Source organism: Ceratotherium simum, chromosome 12 (assembly GCF_057802395.1).
Source record: "Ceratotherium simum simum isolate JZ-2026a chromosome 12, ASM5780239v1, whole genome shotgun sequence".
Taxonomy (NCBI): Eukaryota; Metazoa; Chordata; class Mammalia; order Perissodactyla; family Rhinocerotidae; genus Ceratotherium; species Ceratotherium simum.
The window spans coordinates 27,695,989-27,719,016 of NC_141911.1; the positions used below are offsets into that span (position 1 = coordinate 27,695,989).

The following is a 23,028-nucleotide window of genomic DNA, read 5'->3' on the forward strand; positions in this document are numbered from 1 at the left end:
TAATAGTTGGGGAATTCAATACTCCACTTTCAATAATAGATAGAACAAGTAGGCAGAAGATCAACAAAAAATTAGAAGACTTGAACATTATAAACCAACTAGACCTAACAGACATTTATAGAACACTCCATATAATGACAACAGAAAACACATTCTTCTCAAATGCGCATGAAACTTTCTCCAAGATAGAATATATGCTAGGCCATAAAACAAATCTCATTTTTTTTTCCTTGGGAAGATTCACCCTGAGCCAACATCTGCTGCCAATCTTCCTCTTTTTGTATGTGAGCTGCCACCACAGCATGGCCACTGACAGATGAGTGGTGTAGATCCACACCTGGGAACCAAACCTGGGCTGCCAAAGTGGAGTGCACTGAATTTAACCACTAGGCCACCAGGGCTGGCCCTCAATAAATTTAAGAGTAGTGAAATCATATAAAATACGTTCTCCAACCATAATGGAATTAAATTTGAAATTGATAACAAAAGGAAATTTAGGAAATTCACATATATGTAGACATTAAACAATAAACTTAAATAACCAATAGGTCAAAAAAGAAATCACAAGGGACTTTGAAAATACTTGGAGATGAATGAAAACAAATACACAATATAAGAAAACTTATGGGATGTAGGGAGAATAGTGCTCAGAGGGAAATTTATAGCTGTTAATGCCTATATTTAAAAGAAGAAATATCCATAGAACCAAATCTGAAACCTTAAAAAACTAGTAAATTAAGGGCAAACTAAACTTAAAGCAAGTAGAAGGGAAGAAATAATAATGAATAGAGGAAAAGCAAATAAAATAGAAAATAGAGAAAACAAACAAAAAGTTGGTTCTTTGAAAAAATAACATATCGGCAACCTTTAGTGAGAGTAAGAAATACAAGAGAAGATTCTAACTACTAAAATCAGGAACATCACTACTGACTTTAAATAAATAAAAAGTATTGTAAAGGAGTACTATGAACAATTATATACCAATACATTACATAAATTGGATGAAATGGACAACTCTCTAGAAAGACAGAAATTACCAAAACTGATACAAGAAGAAATAGAAAATCTGAATAGATCTATAACAAGTAAAAACATTAAATTATTAATCAAAAAACTTCTCACAAGAAAAAGACTAAGCCTAGATGGCTACACTGGTGAATTCTTGCAAATATTTATATAAGAATTAACACCAATCTTTCATAAATTCTTCTAAAAAAATAGAAGAGGGTGAACACTGCCCAATTTAGTCATTACTTTGCCAGTAAACAGGCATAGACATCACAAGAAGACTACAGATCAATATCTGTTATGAATACAGCTGCAAAAATCCTCAATAAAATACTAGCAAATCAAATCCAGCAACATATAAAAAGGATTATACACCATGACCAAGTGGGATTTATCCCAAGAATGCAAAGTTGTTTCAACATATGAAAATCAATCAATGTAATATACACCATATATATAGAATAAAGGATAAAAACTACATGATCATCTCAATAGATGCAGAAAAGCATTTGACTAAAAATCCAACACTATTTCATGAGTAAAAAAACTCAATAAAGTAGGAATAGAAGGGAATTTTCTCAACCTGATGATAGGCATCTACAAAAACCCACAGCTAACATCATACTTAGTGGTGAAAGACTGGATGCTTTTACTCTATTATGAGGAAAAAGATAAAGATGTCTGCTCTCACCATGTCTATTCAACATTATAGTAGAAGTTCTAGCCAGGGCAATTAGGTAAGGAAAAGGAATAAAAGGCATCCAGATTGGACAGGAAGAAGTAAAACTACCTTTATTTGCAGCTGACATGATCTTGTATGTGGACAATTCTAAGGAATCTACATAAAATCTATTAGAACTAATAAATGAGTTCAGTAAGGTTGCAAGATGAAAGAGCAATATGGAAAAATCAATTGTATTTCTATATACTAGCAATGATTAATCTGAAATGAAATTAAGAAAACAATTGTATTTACAATAACATCAAAAAGAATAAGATACTTAGGAATAAATTTAATAAAAGAAGTGCAAACCAAAAACCACAAAACATCATTGAAAGAAAGTGAACAAGACCTAAATAAATGGAAAGATATCTTATGTTCATGGATTGGAAGATTTAATACTGTTAAGGTGGCAATACTTTCTAAATAATTGATCTACAGATTCAATGCAATCCCTATCAAAATACCAATTGGCTTCTTTGCAGAATTGACAAGCTGATTCTAAAATCTGTATGGAAAGGCAAGGAACTGAGAATAGCCAAAGCAATCTTGAAAAAGAACAAAGTTGGGGGACTCACACTTTTTCATTTCAAAATATACCTGCAAAGCTACAGTAATCAAGAGGGTGTGGTACATGTATAAGGATAGACATACAGGTCAATGCAATAAAATTGAGAGTCCAGAAATAAGCCCTTACATTTATGGTCATATGATTTTTAACAAGGGTGCCAAGACAATTCAATATGGAAAACAATTTTTTTCAAAAAACGGTGTAAGGATATCCACATGCAAAAGATTGAAGTTGGACCCCTTCCCCAGACCATAAATAAAAATGAACTCAACATGATCATAGACCTAAATGTAAGAGGTAAAACCATAAAATTCTTAGAAGAAAACAAAAGAGTAAATCTTTATGACCTTGGAATAGGCAACTGTTTATTAGATATGACACCAAAGAACAAGTGACAAAAGAAAAAGTTGACAAATGAGACTTAATTGAAATTAAAACCTTTTTGTGTTTCAAAGGATACTGTCAAGAAAGTGAAAAGACAGCCCACGAAATGGGAGAAAATATTTTCAAATCATATATCTTATAAGGGACTTGTATCCAGAATATATGAAGAACACTTACAACTCAACAACAGAAAGACAAATAGCCCAATTAAAATATGGGCAAAGGATATGAATAGACATTTTCCAAAGAAGATACACAAATGGCCAAAAGATCCATGAAAAGATGTTCAACATAATTAGTCATTAGGGAAATACAAATGAAAACCACAATGAAATACTACTTCATACTTCCCTGAAACAAAATAAAAAAGACAGATAATAAGTGTTGATGAGGATATGAAGAAATTGGAATTCTCATACATTGCTTGTGACATTGTAAAATGGTGCAGCCACTTTAGAAAACACTTTGGTAGTTGCTCAAAAAACTAAACGTAGAGTTACCATATGACCCCACAATTCTACTCCTAGGTATCTATCAAAGATAAATGAAAGTACATGTCCATACAAAAACTTGTACATGAATGTTTATAGCAATATTATTCATAATAGACAAAAGGTAGAAACAACCATCAACTGATGAAGAGATAAACAAAATGGAATACTATTTGGCCATAAAATGGAATGAAGTATTGATACATGCTACAACATGGATAAGCCTTGAAAACATTATGCGAAGTGAAAGAAGCCTGTCACAAAAAGCCACATACTGTATGATTCCGTTTATATGAAATGTCCACAATAGGCAGATACTTAGAGACAGAAGGTAGATTAGTGATTGCCCGGGGCTGGAGGGAGGAGGGAATGGGGAGTGACTGTTAATGGGCACAGGGTTTCATTTTAGGGTGATGATAATATCTGGAATTAGTGGTGATCATTGCACAACTTTGTGAATATGATGAAAACCATTGAATTGTTCACTTAAACGTGTGGATTTTATGGTATGTGAATTATATATCACTTTTAAAAATGATATAAAGCACAATTGCTGCATTGAAGGTTTAACAATCTAGACGTTGTGATAGAAAATCCATTTATTCAAGCTGGTGATATATACGAGGTACTCTTCTAGACATTTGGGAATGTTTCAGAAATATTTGACTGCCTTCCTGTTCCCTTCTCCAACAATTCAGTCTTAGAGCCATTGGGTGCAGCCTAGCAAAGGAATTGTCACTCCAGAGTGAGGAGTTGGGGAACTGTGGTGGTTCAAAGCAGGGTGAGAAGCATCTGCCAGGAGGCACCCTCGGGTGGGGTGTTGAATTCCAAATGGGGTGAGGAGGGCATGCACAAGGTGGAGGGGGTGGTGGTAGCAATGGGACATTGGTTATAGACAGGAAGACTGGTCAAATAAGTAAATACATAAAGAGAATGGGAGCCAGTTTTCCCACTATAAGAGAGGCGAGTTACAAATACGGAAAGAGAGAAAATAAGAATGAACCCTCTGATGAATCCTGTGTAATGTTGTCTGAGATGGCTGTGTGAGAGTGACATCCCAATAATAAAAAATCCCTAGCACCCGGATCTTGGCTTCTAAATACCACTTTCCACTAAAAGGAAGTAGGGTTCCTTCAAGAAATGGATTATTCTAGAACTGGGGAAGAGAAAGATGAAGCTGGAACATCTTTTTGTGCTAAAAAGTAAGGAAATGTTCAAATAATGACAGGGACATGTCAAAAGGACACAGAAGCCAGTTTTAAAGGGCTCCCTCTAGCCAAATCTGGGATAATTTAAGCATCAAAATGAATGTTATTAACGGATTATAACCCAGTGAATAAAAGAAGAAACCATGAGTCTCTACTGATATAAATAAATTAATGAATAAATGGAAAGTTTGATGTGGGATGAGATATTTACATAATTTCAAAGTATTTCCTGACAAAATACTAATGACAAAAGGGAAAAGTAATTTTACAAAGGAGAAGCCTGGCAGATAGCACCTTCATCAAGTGACCTAAGAGAACCTCACCAGTAATGGGACAAGTCACACCATGGCTATTCTGTGTTATTCCCACTCAAAGATGTATGACCTGAATCCAATCAAGAAGAAACATAAGACAAAGCCAATTTGAGGGATATCTAAAAAATAACTGGCCTGTGTTCCTCAAAATTATCAAGGCTGTATAAAAGTTGCAGGAAGATTGAGAAACTTCCAGATTGAAGGAGACTGAAGAGATGAGAAAACTAAATGCAATGTGTGATTCTGAACTGGATTCTGTTGCAAAATAGACATTATTGGGACATCTGGCAAAACTTGAATAGTGTCTGAGGATCAGATGGTAGTAATACAAACATGTTAATTTCCTGATTTCCTCTGATTTTGATGGTTATATTGAGGTTATGTAGAATGTCCTTGTTTCTAAGAATTACACACTCGGGTATTTGGGGATGATGAGTATCACGTCAATAATGTACTTTCAAATGATCTAGGAAAAGAAGCTTTTCTACTGTGCTCCCACTTTTCTATAAGCTTGAAATTATTTCGAAAAGAAAAAAATATGACCCTTGGTACCTACTTAACATAAGAATCAATAGTAAGACTATTACACTCTTAGTGTAATGTTTGGTTGCATTATTTATCTTGGAGTGTGCGTATGTGTGTGTTTACTGCTGTTGTGCATTTGTCACCAACACCAAACCATTACTGACGGCCTGGCATTCATGCTCCATCTGGAGCCAAACATTCTGCTCCTTGGCTTACCTCTTTTGACTTTTGTGGCTCATTTGTAAGTTCAATATAGTGTGCGTAAATCTCCATAGTTGATGTGGCTAGTATTTCTATAAGAACTTCAAAATCTTTGAATTACAAGTAAGTTTTAACCCATTGTTCCTGGTGATTCAAGATTCAGGGACATAGGATATTCTGAATTTAAAACAGAAGATTATGAAATATTTTAGCACTTGAAGACTAAACACATGCAAGGACTTTTCTTTTCTAAACTATTCAGTATAATTACTTCTATAATGCATTGTTTTTAAGAAAATGTGGCACATTTGCATGAAATGGTTTTCTCTGAATCATTAATCAAGCTGCTATGAACTATACACAACACCTGTTCCATACTTTCTAACCATTACCTAGCTTGCCCTTTAAACTTTCTTGAGATTCTTCCTTGCTATTAATCTGTACTTGTAAATAACAAGACTCAGAGAAACCAGACTGTAGGGATCCATTCTTGCACACTTGTCATTGGTGGGAGGGGAAAAGGAGGCTGCAGAAACCAGTGAATAGAGGAGAGTGGGAGGGAAGGTAGATAACCTTTAAAGTAATTCAGCTCTGATCGTCTCCCTCCCGTCCTCATTACTCCATCCATCATAGATTAGTTGAGTGTCAACTTTGTGTCAGTAATGGGCATTGGGGATGCAATGACGAACGAGACACGTTCTGGGCTTTTTAAGGAGCACTGTGTTTGGAGGAAGAGAGAGACTGCTGCACTAGAAATTTAAGTATAGTGTAATAGTTTCTACGAAAGAAGTCAAATATAATGTGCTATTGAAGGAGAAAAACTGCTGCCTGACAAGAATAAGGAAAGTCTTCACAGAAAAGGTGACATTTAAAGCCTTGGCTGCAGTTCGTCAGGAAAGGAGGAGGGAGGGAATTACAAGCAGAAGGAAAAGTTGAAGCAGAAGGCTGAAGGTCTGAAAGCATGGCTTCTCCAAACTCATAGAGGGTCAGGAGAGAGCACAATGAAATTCTGTGTGTGTGTGTGAGAGCAGGGATGGGCTGCAGAGCAGACCAGAAAGGCCCATGTGGGCAGACCATTTAAAAAAAGAAAACAAAAAACAACACAGCAATAACAAACACCTCTGTGTGCTATGCTAAGGAATTTGGACTTTATTCTGAAGGCTATGGGGTGTCGGTGGAGGGGTTGCTGGAGAGTGAATTGGTCAGCTCCCTCCCAACACAGGGATTCTGTGATTCTAGGGCATGGGAAAGGAGTGTCTGACCCCTGTGTACCGCTGTGAGAATTGCTGGCTCTCTCCCTTCATTTAGCTCTCTACTCAAACATTACCTCCTCTCCTCCTGCCTACCCTCACAGAAATCGCATGCCCTGCATTTTCTGTTCTCTATCTGGCTTTATTTTTCTTCATGGTATTTCCTAAATATTCCCAAATATTTGACCTAATTACCTGTTTATTGTCTGTCTCCCCCACTGGTATATAAGCTCTATGCTATCAGGGAATTTGTTCTATCATTGCTGTCTCCCCAGTGCCTTGTAGCATGTTGGACATATAGTAAGTGCACATACGTTCTGGAATGAGTGAAGAGAAAGGCAGACCTGCCACAAATCTTGGTCCAAAGAACTTGGGAACCCATAAAACGCAGATTCTAGGAAGGGAACTTTGCAGTGGTCAAGAGGCTCGGAGCGTCCAGACAGAGGGATGGTGGGGTAAGAAGCCCAAGAGGCTCTCTAGAGCAACAGCCTTCCAAATGAGATGGCAAATTCTTATCCTATGATCATTTTTGTCTTTTCCCCCAGAGCTGACTCTTTATAATGGGAAGGCAGGACTCAGATAATATTCTAATTGAGGGGTTTTAGAACCTAAACAAGGATTTCACTGGGGAAAGAAATGAAGCCTAGATCTTTTCTCTAACATAATCCAAAGCCAGAGCCTGGAATCATGAAGCTGGTGTTTTCCTGAAGTCCCCTGAGATCTCAAAACAGGCAACCCATGCCCTGCAGAACTCACGGGTCTCCTGAGGTCTCAGCCTGAACACGTCACCTTCAACTTCCCAGCATCTTGCATGCTTGGGTATGAAGGACACGAGGTGCAGTCATGATACCGGGGTGAATTCATCAGTAGTTCCCTGCATCTCCAGCAGCTGGATGTCCAGAAACTTCTCAGAACACTGGCTGATGGCTCAAGTCCTTAGCTTTCCCAAGGCACATGGCTAGAAATCATCTTGAATCACAGGACAAACAGCCAAATCTCAACTATCTGAAAACTGGTGGCCTTGTTTCTAGATCTTTCCAATTTGAAAACCATCTAATTTGTTTCTATTTCAGGCAACCAAAACCTAGTATTATGGATATGCAAGGAAAATACAGTCGTGGTTCTACTGCCCGGCATATGGGTGATTTTGAGCACACCGATCAAAGAAATTCCAAATGGGCAACCCTTGTTAGGCAGAGTAAGGCAACACTGCCAAGAGCTTACAGACCACCTATGCTGCCAAAGCTACCGAAAAAGGAGGAGGTATGATCATTTGCTTTTCTGAATAATCATAGAAAACATCAAGGTGTTTTAACATATGAATTAGAGAATGCTGTTTAATAGAAAGACTACTAATAATCAGCTTTATAGCTCCTTTTGACCTATCAAAACATTTTATAATTTATATTGGATTTCCACAGTAATGTCCATACTGTGTGTAGGTGGGTATTACAGCTAAAGAAAACAAGAGGTTGTGAGGTTCAGCCCTTACAAGTGTTTATTTATCACATGGTTTAACCTGGAGAGAATGGCCATCCCCTTGATGTCTAAAACCTGAGAAAGCTCTCACTTTGTGAAATGGACATAAATCTATAACCCCTCTTAAAACCCCTACAGACTGGTTAGCAGAGTAAGAATACACCAGTTCAAATTCAAGTTTTTTTTCCCACTACTATCTGAAACCTTGAGCAAGTTGCATAATTTCCCTACATGGCTTTTTTTTGTTTTTCCTGAGGAAGATTCACCCTGAGCTAACATCTGTGCCAATCTTCCTTTATTTTGTATGTGGGTCATCACCACAACATGGCCACCAATGAGTGGTGTAGGTCTGCACCCAGGAACCAAACCTGGGCCGCCAAAGCAGAGCTCGCTGAACTTACCCACTAGGGCACAGAGCCAGCCCCTCTATATGGTTTTTTTATAAGTAAAATGGGGATATTAGTCTCTGTCCTAAATATTTTTAGAGTTATCATGAGAATCAAGTAAAGAATGTACAAGTATGTATTCAAATCAACAACTCTTTCCTGAGGTCCTTTTGCATAATCCACAGCAAAATGCACTTTGTAGTGTCAGTATTGAATATTGGTTTTGACAACAAATTTACATGATACAAAAGGGAATAGAATAGCTCAGATACATTCAGAGACTCCTGTTCCTTACATGAACACTCTCTGTGCTGTATTGAAGAATCTTGCCAACTCTCTAGAATATTGCTCACCCTCTGTCACCAGAGATCTGATTCATTAGCAATTAATCATATTTGAAACATTCCGTGAGGGAGCTGTGGAAGGCCTCCTTGGTGGGTCCTGACCCAGGGATGCTTTGTATTGAAAAAGGGAGCAGTTCAGCTGCTAACATTCCTATGTGGTCTGAATTTTGGGCTGGGTCCAAATGAGATGATTTATTGTGGTATGTGGAGGAGGCTTAGATTAGTTACTTTCCATCACTGAACTAATTTTGTGCAGATTAGAGTGATCATGGATTAAACGATCCCAAATGCCTCCTTCTATCATTCACTAAATCCAGTTGAGATATTTTTGTGCATTTAGAAAAAAATCTGTTAAAAGACTTTTCATTTTGAAATGATTTCAAACTTACAGCAGATTTTCAACAACGGTAAAAAGTGAACTCCTGATACATTATTTCCTCCGAGTCGCCAGTTATTAATTTTGCTTTATTGCTTACTTTCTATGTGTGTGTGTATGTGCACAGATACACATACACACACATATATATTTGTTTTTTCCAAACCATTTGAGGGTAAGTTGCAGACATGATGCTCCTTGGCCGATAAATATTTCAGAGTGTATTTCCTAAGAACAAGGATGTTCTCTCACATAACCACAGTACTATTATAAGATTCAGGAAATTTAAGATTGATACAATATTATTATCTAATCTATAGTGCATAATCAAATTTTATTAATTGACCCCAAGAATGTCTTTTCTCTCTGATCCAGGATACAATCTATTATCATGTATTACATTTTGTCCTCATCTCTCTTTAGCCTCCTTCAATTTGGAGCAGTTCCTTAGTGTTGGTCTTTTATGACACTGACATTTTTGAAGGGTACAGACCAGTTCTGTAGAATGCCTCTTAATTACGGTTTATCTGATGTTTTCTCATGAGTAGATGCAGGTTATGTGTTTTGGGAAGTAATTCCAGATAAGTGCTGCTATGTCATTCTCAGTGCATTACATCAAAGAGGTACCTGAGGTTGGTTTCACCCATAATTGGTGAAGGTAATCAATTTCTTGGTTTCACTCATAATTGGTGAAAGTAATCAATTTCTAGGTCACAACTTTTCCCTTCCAGAGATAAACAATATCCTATATTATTCAGTAATCTTTTTTTTATCAACTAGCCTTTCTTCTAAATTTCCAGAGAAACATTAGAAACATGTTCTCCAAGCCCATTTTTTGGACCATCCCCCAGGGTTCTTATGGATGACCCTTCAATAAGTACTCAAGTCCCATTCCACCCCTTGAATATAAATCCTCTTCAGTGAAAATAACTTGAATCAAGTGTTCTTATAAATTCAAAAGCAAATAATGAACACAATATGCGTAAAGCCTCCAACATAGAGCCTCACACTAGCCACCCATGAGTGGCCACTATTACTCTACTTACCTGAGATGCCAGCACATCTTCCAATCCTACGCTGCAAGAATCAGAACCACACTGAGCCAGCCCTGATGGCCTAGCAGTTAGTTTGGCCTGCCCTGCTTTGGCGGGCCGGGTTCAGTTCCTGGGCGTGGAACTACACCACTCATCTGTCAGTAGCCATGCTATGGCAGCGGCTCATATAGAAGAACTAGAAGGACTTACAACTAGAATATACAACGATGTGCTGGGGCTTTGGAGAGAAAAAAAAAAGAGCTAGATTGGCAACAGATGTTAGCTCACAGCAAATCTTTCCCAGCAAAAAAAAAAAATACTCAAAAAAAAAAAAAAAAATCAGAACCATGCACTGAAAGCAGCCACAAAAAAGTAAAAATTTGCCAACGGTATTGGGGGATTTGGGGGAAATTTTAAAAGCATAAACCTATACACAATATCACGTTTTCTCATTAAGACAGAAGGTTGAAAATGGGGATGTTTTATATTCACATAATTGAGTTTGGATTTTTACTTATAAACCTAAGTTTGGAGCTTAATTACAATGTTTCAAAAAGTACAATTTATGATATTTAACAGTATGTATCATTTTTGTATACATTTACCCAAAATGCTCATACAAATATTTTTGAAAATCGATTGGGCAAATTTCTAAACTGTTTCTTCTTACGAGGCTTACGTGATTGTGGAGGCTGGCAAATCCAAAACCTGCAGGGTAGGCCTGCAGTGAGAGTGATGTTGCAGCTAAAGTCCAGAGGCAACTTGGAGGCAGAATTCCTTCTTCGCTGGGGACCTCAGTTTGTTTTCTCTTAAGTCCTTCAACTGAGTGGATGAGGCCTACTCACATTATCGTGGGTAATCCGCTTTACTCCAAGTCTACTAGTCTAAATGTTAATCTTATCTAAAAAATACCTTCATAGCAACATCAACACTGGTGTTTGACCAAATATCTGGGTACCATGGCCTAACTAAGCTGACAAATAAAATTAACTATCACAGTACCCATCTCATCTAGATGTGAGGATTGAATAAGGTAACATATATAAAGCATCTGACAGCACAGTCCAGCCACCAGGGAAACAAAAAGCAATGTGGTGTGTATGTGCGTGTTTAAGTTCTTTATCAATGGCATGATTTTAAAGCTGCTTGAGGGAATATGGAAAACACCTGAAACTTTCATTTAATCCAAAAAAGACTTTGAAATGCCTGATGTTACTTCTCCCTATAGTCTTTAAGACAACATAATGCAGTATGGTATTATATTGCTACAAAAGTTACACTTAACAGCATATTTTTTCCTGAGACCATATATATCAGTGATCTCATCCCTTTCATAGCAAATATTTTATAATGCCCTTTACTTTCCTAAAATAAAATTCATAAACAACGTAATCTACTCACACACATAATTTGTAACAAACCAATATAATGTCCTAGATGTACTACTTAAAAAGTAACATATTAATATATATTTTAATATACAGACATTGGGGCACTAGTAGATTAGAATAGAAAATATAATGAAGTAGACGGATGCTTGTATCTGTATGTAGTCGCCATGAATGTAACAGCTAGAAATGAAGGCTGATACAGATACACCACGTTGATGACTCAAATTCCACGAATATCGTAGCTGTTGGTAACACTGTTTTCCAAATTTATGTCAGTTCTCGTTAAAATTCTGAACCTTACAAAGTAAAATCTTCCCTCAATTTGTACCAAAGTAGCATTCCCGGAAAATTCAGAATATATTAAAATATGTGAAAAATACTTTGTGCTTTTATGTAAAGCAGAATTAAATTCTCAGCTTAATTATAAACAGTTTTCTCACCCACACGAATGTCCAGCAGGATATTTAAAAGTCACGCAGGAGGTGAGACAATTCCTCATTCCATGGGGTGCCCCACACATTACAAGACATTTCTCCTACCATCCTCAGCCCCCACCATGTGCCAGTAGCCCTCACCCATCCTTACGCTAACCAAAAATGCTTCTACATTTCCAAAACACCCCTGTTGAAAATCACTGACATACATAATAAACTTGTTTCAGCATGAATTAATGAAAATGAGATCTCAGTTTTTAAGTTTTAAGATTAAATATAACAAACAAATCACATGCAGTACCAGGAAAATGTTCAAGATAAATTCAAAAGGTTTATTGCACCAAATGCCACAGAAAAATGGATCAAAATAATACATGAACAAGTTTTAAGAAAAATTTTCCATACATTGACATTAATACCTATTTAAACTGATCAAAAATATAAAGTCCTATTAATTTGTCTTAATGGAGCTTCAATAATAACAATTCCCAGATTTTCTCCTTTTTTAAACACCACTTAAATTTAAGCATATTGCAATCTTGCTTCCAAGATATATGGTTCACCAAATTTTGACATTTAAAAATGAACATTCAGAGGGGGCTGCTTGATTTAGGCAAATATTATATTAAAATATCCCCCTCTGCCAAAGCACAATAAAAAACAAATGTTTCACATTTACAAGAGAAGCTAAAGACTTTTTCAATTTAATGGTGAAAGTATGCATGAACAAAATACTTTCAAAAGTACATTTTAGTGGAAAAATCCAGACATTGAAAAGATTTTTGGGGTCACTTCATATTCTTTATTTTTATGTACAACCAACTCTAGTGAAGAACCTAAAAAGCTACAGACTAAATTTTTATAAAATCTCAGGACCTAATTAGAAGAGCCTAAACAACAGTTTAGTATCATTTAGCAAGCAGGGATTTTCCTCCCTCCAAAAAAGTTAATTTTGAAAAATATGGTAAGTTTAAAAAGTTGCGATGTGTAAACGGCAGTTCCATGGGATGTGAAAAGATTATAGTTACTTTCATTAAAAAACAGCACACTTCAGAAAAATGGATTGAAGCCTGTACAAAAAGCTATTTAACACTGATAAAAATAAAATACTTTGGAATTATGCACAAGTATGGAAGCTACATTTTAAATTTTCATTGTCATGTTTAAACGTACACAATTATCTTTACATTCATATCACTCATCAATCTATTAAAAATAAAACTGCAACATGCTAGAAAGAGGTCCATCACAGTAACATTTACACATTTCTGCTCTGTCATGCCTCACTAGCTTGCTTAACAAAGCAAGATGCTACAAAAGTTACACTCAACAGGTAAGACTTAAAAGTTGAAGAAACCCTAAAGGTGGAATCCTGTCAACTGAGGTAGTTTTCTCTCTTTTTTTTTTTTAATTTTTATTTTTTTCTTGAGGTGGGCATGGGAGAGGGCAGGATCCCCTTCTTGCCTCTGCAGCTAACACAGAATGAAGCCACTGGGTGGTGTATGGTGTGTGAGTGGGGTATCTCGACACAGCTCCATGAGATTTCTTTCTTTTCCACTTTTGGGAAGAGGTTGAATTTAAGACAAACAAAACTTGAATGTTATTTAAAGAAGGATTATAAAAGAGCAGCAACATTCTTGGACTGTTTTTGCGGGCAACAGACGTGAGGATTAGGTCCTGACTGGAATCCTGAGCATCACCGAGACAACCCCCACTTGTGACCCACCTGTAGTTTTCCAACAGACATTTTCCAAGAGAGAGTGTTGGAACAGGAGATTAAGAGGCCAATTAAATCTTCTCAGGCTTTGAGGGGGCTGGGCTAAATCTTTTATGTATGGAGTTTAGAATCAGCCATTTAAAGCTCAATTTCCCCCTATATGGGTCTAATTTTCACCATGCCACTATGTACACATTAGAATGGAACTGATTTTGCATCTAGTTATTTCCTATGAAACCCTGGAAGGTGGTGAATGAGGGAAAGTGCCCAAAACGTGTAAACAAGGAAAAGAGAACTAGAGATGAGGGAAATGCTTTAAACTGGTGCAGATGGAAATGATGTAACATCAGCTATTACAATTTATTCACACATAATGAAAAACAATTGATGAGTGAGCTGAGCCACAGGTGAGGTTCATTCTCTTTGTGTAACATAACAACAGGCAATGATGCCATGGAACTAGAGAATTTAAAACACCAAACTCAGATGTTAGACAAAAGGAAATAGAAAAACATAAAAAGAATGGAAAACTTCAGTTTTATGAAAGAAAGATATAAAATAAAAATTAAAGATCTTAAGAGCCTTAATGCACCCATCTACATTTCACATCATAAAAAAAGAGAGGGGGAAGGTAGCAGTTCTGACCTATTCCTAAGAATTATTCCTAAGAAATGATAGACTTATTTTTCTGCATTGGTACTGCTGCTGTATTCTTTGAAACAAATCATTAACTTGTAAAAGAATAAAGAGACAAACTTATGTAACCTGTTGTTTAGGATAAGGATTTCATCAAATAGAAAATTTGAAGTCATTCTAACCCCCAAAAGGAACGTGACTTCATATTCCTAGGTACAAAGGATACATAGAAGGGACTGGAATTAATTCATAACAATGAAAGGAGATCAGAGCCTGGTTATAATTAACTGTACTCAAGATCTGCAAGGTGCTAACGATGTTTTGCTTTATTACATTAGCTCCTTTTAATGATCTACTTTTTTAAAGTCTCTTCCTTTACCTGGATGTCAGTACACAGTCTGACATGGTCATAGTTCATGGTCAGGACTAAGTAAAGTTTCTTTTATATTAACAGAAACTTAAGTTTTTTTAAAAAATGAACTATGCTAATAAACAATTCTTCATTTTGGCAGGTTTTATAGTGGGTGAGTTAATTTCTATAAAGGTGTTTTGAAAAGGGCATAGGGATTAGAAGGCACAGAGATGATAATGTAAAAATTTAGATCATATACGGATTGTTTATAAATGTTCAAACTAATTACTTTCATTAGTTATCTTGAACTGTTGCAGGTTTCATTTCCCACCAGGACAGCTGTGCCTTTTAAAGTATAAATAGTCATTTGTATTAACTATTACAGGAAGAAAGTAGCTTCGGCTGGAAGAATTGAGCAACAGAAACACTCTTGAGCTTATAGAAATAACTTTGGTAAATGGCCTCTTAAAAAGGCTGCTGAAAGCTCTAAAGTATCAGGATAAAACATGGTATCAGACTATGCACTTCGCTGCTACAAACTACATCTTGATGGGATTAAGATGCTACATTGATCCTTGGGTTTATTGCACCAACAATCTGTCTCAAACCGACCTGTGGCTGCATGTGAAACAAGGTAAACTCCAAGAAGACGTGAAAACAGTGGATCCTAAAGAACTCTCTTCCCAACGGTCAATCCTCTTTCACACTTCACGTCAGACAGTAACTCCTACAGCCACCAGAGCTGAAGATGGCACAATGTGGCTTCCTTTATTTTACCTTTTGTAAAAAGCAAACTCTGACCTGGAATCCAGAGGCCTTGTTCTGCCTGTCTTCTTAAAATAGCAAAATATGCTTCCCCCAGTTTGGAGAGCTCATGCTTACACTCTGAAACATTTTCCTACTGGAATGGTAGACACACTGTTTACCCCCTGCTCCCAAGTCACTATGCTGCCCAAACACACAAGGCAATCTGTACCAACAGCTTAGTGTTCAGTGTAGTGCTTACGTTTCCTCCTACCAAAAAGGTCACTCTCTCTGTTGATTCATGGGTGACGAAAGGCCTACTAAAGTGTTCATGAAAAACACAAATGCCATTATGTCAAGTAAACCTAAGTCTTCCAATGAAGCATCCACTTGAAAGCAACAAAACAAAACAAAACAAACAGGTGGAATGACTGTTTCTGTTTGCTCTTCTTATGCTTTTGACATCACAGAGAGCTTATTCTTCTTCAGTTGAGAATCTGATTTTTTTTTTCTTCCAAGGAAGAACTGTCCTGAGCTTTAGCTTATAAGAGTATTTGAGCGACGTAAGGAGAATGAGTACTGGCAATAGCAGTCAACAGAGGCAGGTCGTTTGATTCAATCCTGAACGTTGAAAAAAGAAAAGAGTATTACTTTAAAGTAACATGATTATACAGGAAAGTATTATTGCTAGGTACCAAGCTTGCTAGATCACTGCTTAAAACTAATGAAAAAGTAAAAGAGATAGAGAGGTGATAAACTTGTTCTTTTATTCTGTTCTCCCAGTGGACACTGCCCGAGGGACCAAAGGGAGAGGCAGGCGGGGTGCTGTGCCTACGTGTGGAAACAGAGCTGTTCTTCCCACAGCAGGGGTCACCCAATTTTAAGTCTGGACTTTTCTTATCACTATGTTGTACTTGAATGTTTTCTCCAGTATCTCCTCATTCCTCCCGTCAACACTCGTGAATGCAGACTGACTCTGCACCTAGGTTCAAATTAATCTTAGGAAATGACAAAGGTGGGAATTTCTTCAAAAACCTTGGGGCTTTGTTCAACAGGTTATACAACTTTGATCCTCTCTAAGCATTTTAGCCATGACATTTTGAAAGCAAAGTGACACTAACAAATGCTGAATCAAGAGACATCACAGCATCAAATGGACGTGGCTTTGGCTGCCTCTCTTAAAGCAGAGGTGGATACAGCATGGTCACTGACAAAATGCTGCCAAATGTCCTGACAAAAATTAGGACTGCTTCAGTCCATGGAATAAGTCCTCATTCTTTCTACTAAATTCCAAAAACAAAAAATTAAAAATAAAATTTTAAAAGGTAGCTGGCATTACTTCACGGAGTTTTCTATGCTTTCTCCAGGAATGCTCCCTACAGATCTAATTTCGGGGACAAGTTTCCCAGCACCTTTAGTGCTGCTGGCCCTGACTATGGGAGGAAGGGGCTAAAGAGAGGCTGGATGATTCCCACTAATAACGAACAAAGAGGGCCCAGAGATGAGGGTAAATAAATCCTTATGATCCTTCTAACAGTGTTGATGATAGACACCTGTCAGATTCGAGGACCAGGGAAAAGTCCTAGAAATACAAGGCACATATCTGGCAATGGGAAACTTAATGAGGCTGGTAAAGAGAGCTAAAGAAAATCTAAGAAAAAAATACAAAGAAATACATTGCAAATTAGCTGGAAAAGCAAATGCCTCAAAAAGGGAAAATATTTTTTAAATGAAGTACGTAAGAAAAATGTATGACAGGAAATGCTAAGAGCCAAACAATATGGTAAGTCATATCCTGGATGTGAAAGATGAAAAGTCTGACAAGAATGCAAAGCCTGAGTCTTGAAATAACACTTGATTAGCAGGCTTAATAGAGAATTTCAAGGTTGATGTCATATACACATTATTTTCTTGCCCAAAATGAGGGGAATCATCATCATAGGTAAGGGAGACAATTCCCCACATACACAATGTATTTTTGTTAGTTTTCTGTTGAAAAGTTAAGAACAGAGTAAAACAAAAGTCAGAATTTCTTTTCGTAGAGAAGTTATGGCAAAGACCCTCTGGAAGATGATATCTGTTATTAGTAACAAAAGCACGACTCCTCTTCTGGTGGACTTATAACGAAAGAGAGGAGAGCACAGTCACCCCACAGACACGTGGACAGGCCCCTGAAAGTCCAGGAGAACCTGCCTCCTCCAGGAAGCGACATGTAAACACGAGCTGCTGCTGCACGTTTGACAGCTTTCGACTTCGACACCTTACTGAAATGAGCAGAAATGGGCAGACAGAGTGGGATTAAATTTTTCACTTTCAAGCATAAAATAATCCAAGGGGAAGACTTACATAAAGTACCACTAGCTTAAAGTTCTGCGTTTGTTTCCAGGTATGAAACTCCAGTATCAGATACAAGGAATGTGCTGTTGATTGGGGAGCAGCAGAAGCACACATCTGACGGACCCCAAACATTTCAGTAGGGCCTGCAGGTTTAGGGTGGTGCAGGCTAAATGGGTCAGTGAGTACATACGTGCTAGAGACAGCCCCATCCCAGGGAGACATGGTGGCACATCAGAGAACTCACCCCAGTACGACACCTAATTCTTTCACATGGACTCGTGTGTGTCCACGAAGATATTCAGACAGCATCTTACTTTTCAGGTACATCTCCTGTAGTCTATCTTCAAGATGCATGATGCACTGCAAAGCCAATAACATTCACAATGAGGGCTAGAATTTAAATCTCTGCCAATATTCTAAGAGCTAGAATTCTCTTAATTTATTTCTAAGTACACAGCTGTAATCTCATCCCTTTCAAAGACACTTACAAGCCATCTCAAACCCCACCACTAGTAGGTATAAGAATAGGTTTTTGTAAAACAATAAAGTTTACTTTTTCTAATGACTATTAAGATTTTCATATATATATCTTCTAGTCTTTTTTTTTTTAATATAATTTTATTTATTTATTTTTTCCCCCAAAGCCCCAGTAGATAGTTGTATGTCATAGCTGCACATCCTTCTACTTGCTGTATGTGGGACGCGGCCTCAGCGTGGCCGGAGAAGCGGTGTGTCGGTGCGCGCCCGGGATCCGAACCTGGGCCGCCAGCAGCGGAGTGCGGTCACTTAACTGCTAAGCCATGGGGCCAGCCCCTAGTCTTTTTTTAAAAGCACTTGTTTACCTAGTTGAAATCATTCTATAAGTGCAATTATTTCCTGCTTTTTAAAAAATTTCTAATAATCTTTTCCCCATGTTATTAAAAATTCTGTATCAATATAACTTTTAGGGCTAAATAATTTTTGAGAATGTGAATTTAGCATTATTTACTTAACCACATAGCAATTTGCACTGTTGTGATTATAAATAATTTTGTAAAGAACAGCTTTGTTGTTATTGTTTTCCTATATCTCAGATGATTTTGGTGCAATCCATTCCCAGAAGTAGAATAACTGAAATAAGGTTATTTTGAACTTTTTTTTTGCCCTCAAGAGTGTATTTTAACTAGGTCTGTAACAACAAAAAAGAAAAGGCAATTATTTCCCGGACATCTCTACCCTTGGAACGGTGTCCAACTTCATTTTTTCGAGAATAGCAACCATCTGTGTCTTTCACCAGAGGCAAATGCTTTTGCATTTGGCAGGCAGACCTATGTGAGCATCTTCAGTAAGACACCCGATGGCTTTGGCAAGAGTAATTCCATCATACGTAATTTTATTCTAGACCATTACACCTGTTATGTTCAAGGTAAAAAGATTAACAGATGCATTTGAAAATGGTGATCTTGACCATCTGGGCTGATCAGTGACATGGAAAAAGTATCTATTAGAGATGCAATCTTTTCAGTTTTTCAGTGGCTTAAAACCTTAAATGCATTGTGTTGGGTGGATGAAATGCAACTGGTAAGCGACTAAGAGTAACAATCAAAGCACGGAGGATTTCACCACTTCTCATGAAAACGTTCCCCCAAGTGAACAGAGTTAAGTGGTGAAAGGATCTCCTGTTAAGTTTCAGTTCCTTATGGGAAGTTTTTCATAAGAGTTTTATAAAATATTCAAAAGAACATTCACCTTACATTGACTCCTTTATGTTTTAAAATAGTTAATTTACAGTGTCTTCACAGTCCTCATGAAAACTGTATGTTGCAACGTGGAAATAAAGAGAAGACTGGTCTAGATGGAATGTTTACTAAACTTGAAATCAAAGCATTTAGAAATATTTTTAAAAGGGTTGATTATCAAATAGAACTGTTTTGGGTTCCCTCCTCCCCTTTTGGGGATTTTATTCCTGAGATGGATTTCTTAAATTTTTAACTTCTGAAATTTTAAATAGCTATGTTCTCCTTTTGTACTGAAGGCTCTAATAGCCATTTAATCAAGTGTTTCATTCAAGCGATTTTTAAGGAAAATTTTAAACTGCAGATGAAATTTTCTTTTATCTTGGTTTTGTTGGGTTAAATAAGTCATTCATACTATTAGGTGGCTAAACATATTTCCATCCAAATGAAGTCAAAAGAATTAGCTATAGTAACTTATTGCTTAGATAATAAGATGTCAAATGTATAATACAAATGTATTATAGAATAAAATGTAAAAGTTTGGTAAATACTTATAACAGTAAAAAACTATAAAATCTAATATATCTTTCTTCCCTTACAGAAAAGGAGACTTCAGCCTCTAAATCAGCATGAAGCAACTTGCTACTAGAAAGAAAACTGCCTACAAGTGTAGAACAAAAATAAGGTCATAGTAACCCCTAAGTGCTTCTCGTATTGCCCCTGGGACAGATGTCCTGCAAGAGTATGCTTCAGTTTAAAGTCCAAATAAAGATTTTAGTGAAAACGTGTTGTCAGCCACTAATAGTGGCTGTTTCCTGAGAGCTTATAACATCTGACAGTATCCCAAATGCTTTACATGAATTATCTAATTTCATTTTCATGACCCCATGAGATAGGTTCCATTATTTCCCCAGCTTTACAGATACGGAATTGAGACTTTGAGAAGTCACACAGTTGGGATGTAGCAGAGCTTGGACTGGACTCCAGGCCACTGGTCTCTACAACCTGTGCACTGGCCACTATACACTGGCTGTTAAAGTAGCTCATGGTGGCATGGTACTTTGACAGTTTAAAAAGCAGTCTCTTAGCTCTAATTTTCAGAGGATTCTCACAACATGCTTATTGAATAGGTACTATCTTCATTTTACAAATGAGAAAGCTGAGGTTTGTCCACCAACACACAACTAACCAATGGCAAAGCCTAGACTTTAACCCAGTCACATTCAGTGGTCTCCCTATCCTGCTGTACTGCCACTCCTTAGACGACAACCAGACAGTATTCAAAGCACCTTCTTCAAGGCCATAAAGGTCTTGACTATTTCTGAGGAATGTAGTGCAATTGTAGTTTTGGTCATAAGAACTCAGGAAAATTACCACTCCATTAGCAATTAGTGTAATTCATATTCAGCTTCCTACTTTGTTGTTAAATAGCTCTGTATCTTCTGTGGAGGCCAGAAGGAAGGTGACAGATGTTTTGGTTTGGGGTTGTAGTGCAGAGAGCAACAGTGTGCAGAAGAGAGGAAGAAACTGAGAAGGCAGGCGCTCTTCCCTCCAAGTGCATATCCCCAAGGTCAGCCATCAAAGCTTCTCCTAGCTACACGCCCCTAAGCCTCTCTTCTACTTTTGAAACCTTTCTGCCTCCCTCCCTCCCTCTCTAAATACATTTTCTCTCAATCTCTCTGCACACACACACACACACACATATTGAAAAGAATTTGTTTTGTACATTAATTCCAGTGACTGAGGGAGAGCTGTTGATAGGAGTTTACAGGTTCTGTTTGTCACTTGTATTTAATATAATGTTATGAAAGTGATTTTAAAATCCCATTTGAAAAGGAACAATTGATACCATCTTCTATGGGTATGGTACTTCAAAATTTCAAGTGTTTATGCAAACAATATTCTATTTTATCTATAACAACTTTGTGAGGTTGGTCCCTGAACAAAAGGAACTACAATCCCTTCAGAAACTGGCTTGCTTGATATTGAGCTAATAAAAGGAAAACTAATGAGTTCTCCAAAGGAGGATTTTAAATTTCCTTTTATGCTTGATCCTCCCCCCATCTCATTTACTTTACCACATACCACATACTTGTTCAAAAGGATGTATGTCACTCTATGCTATTTGTTTCATGGAACAGCTATTGTTACTGAAACCTATCCTGTTTGCTGGTCTTATGTCGCATGTTCTATTTTTAGTTATGCTAATATCCAATTATACTAAAAACAATACATATGAATTTGTGATTTTATAATCAAAACATTGTTAAAAGTGTTTTTTTTTAAACTATATTTCTTTAGTAATAGGAGAACAAATACTTACAAAATCAGCAGGGAGGTGAAGCTTGTAAAGCTGTAAAATGGATTGAAGTAAACTGGACACCTGACTAGAGACCAAGACATCCTGGCCTAGTTTCATGTTGTCCATCACTTTCCTCTGACTCGTGGCTACCTGGACACTCCACTTATCCGTGTCTGCGATAATACAGACAGCTTCAGCTATTGGCTCATCAAGCACTGGATGCTGAAAGAGAAGCACACTGGGTCAGCTTTTCACAACACCTCCAAACGACATTCCGAATGTCCAGAATGTTTCTGTTTAGCATTAGACTAGTAGTTCAGAAGTTGATGGTGGGAGCTATGGAAATTGAGAGCTTTACAGGGACTAACACAGGAGTGTCAATAGGTCATCATTTAAAATTAACTTTTTTTCTGTTGAGGAAGATTCACCCTGAGCTAATATCTGTGCCAATCTTCCTCTATTTTATATGTGGGTCACCACCACAGACAGCATGGCTGAGACGTGGTATAGCCATGGTATCCAAACCCACGAACCCAGGCCACCAAAGCAGAGCACGCCGAACTTAACCACTAGGCCATAAGGCCAGCCCCTAAAAATTGATTTGATAAAAACTGCATTTAATCATTATTTTTTTTCTTACACCCAGGAGGTATGCTATAAATGTTGTTAAATGTTCATAGGTAAGTGAAAAGATATGTGCCCTCCCTACATTCCAGGATATTAAAATTCATTTCCTTTTAAAAGACTGTACTCTCCTTTTAAAATGGAGACTATTAGAATAAGGTGTAGGATTCTATTGCCATTTCTCCAATAATAAGATTTGGCAGGGTAACTTAATAGTCCCTTAAAGTTATAGCTTTAATCATTAAACAATATTTATTTAGTAACTGTGCGCTACATACATAAATCAACTCCAACAACCAACTAAAATCAGACTGGGGGATGAATTTACTTATGTAGCTGAGTCTAAAAGGTAAAACTATGGCTACTGATGAACATACTTAAAATACAAAATCTTCCATAACTGGGGAGTTATGGATAGAGCAGGTTAACTAGTAAATTGTGCCTTAGGGTAAACAAGGTAACACAGATGCAGTCAAGGAAAAAG

At 37.1% G+C, this 23,028-nt stretch overlaps 2 protein-coding genes across 5 annotated transcripts in view; one reads left to right on the top strand and one right to left on the bottom strand.

Annotated features, from left to right (window-relative positions):
* The window catches only part of SPMIP2 (sperm microtubule inner protein 2), a 128,010-nt gene extending 106,088 nt beyond the window's left edge, over positions 1 to 21,922 (top strand). The window contains exons 4-5 of the mRNA XM_087437483.1: positions 7,747 to 7,936; positions 20,220 to 21,922. Coding sequence (XP_087293609.1) covers positions 7,747 to 7,936; positions 20,220 to 20,267 — 238 coding nt within the window. The 3' untranslated portion in view covers positions 20,268 to 21,922. The remainder of the gene's footprint in view (positions 1 to 7,746; positions 7,937 to 20,219) is intronic.
* FNIP2 (folliculin interacting protein 2) overlaps positions 12,429 to 23,028 on the bottom strand; it is a 131,885-nt gene continuing 121,285 nt past the window's right edge. For all 4 annotated transcript variants that reach the window (XM_004420972.3, XM_014780242.2, XM_014780243.2 and 1 more), the window contains 3 exons: positions 21,942 to 22,142; positions 18,148 to 18,263; positions 12,429 to 16,187 (listed from right to left, as the gene is read on the bottom strand). In XM_004420972.3, the coding sequence (XP_004421029.1) occupies positions 16,109 to 16,187; positions 18,148 to 18,263; positions 21,942 to 22,142 (396 nt within the window). In that variant the 3' untranslated portion in view covers positions 12,429 to 16,108. The remainder of the gene's footprint in view (positions 16,188 to 18,147; positions 18,264 to 21,941; positions 22,143 to 23,028) is intronic.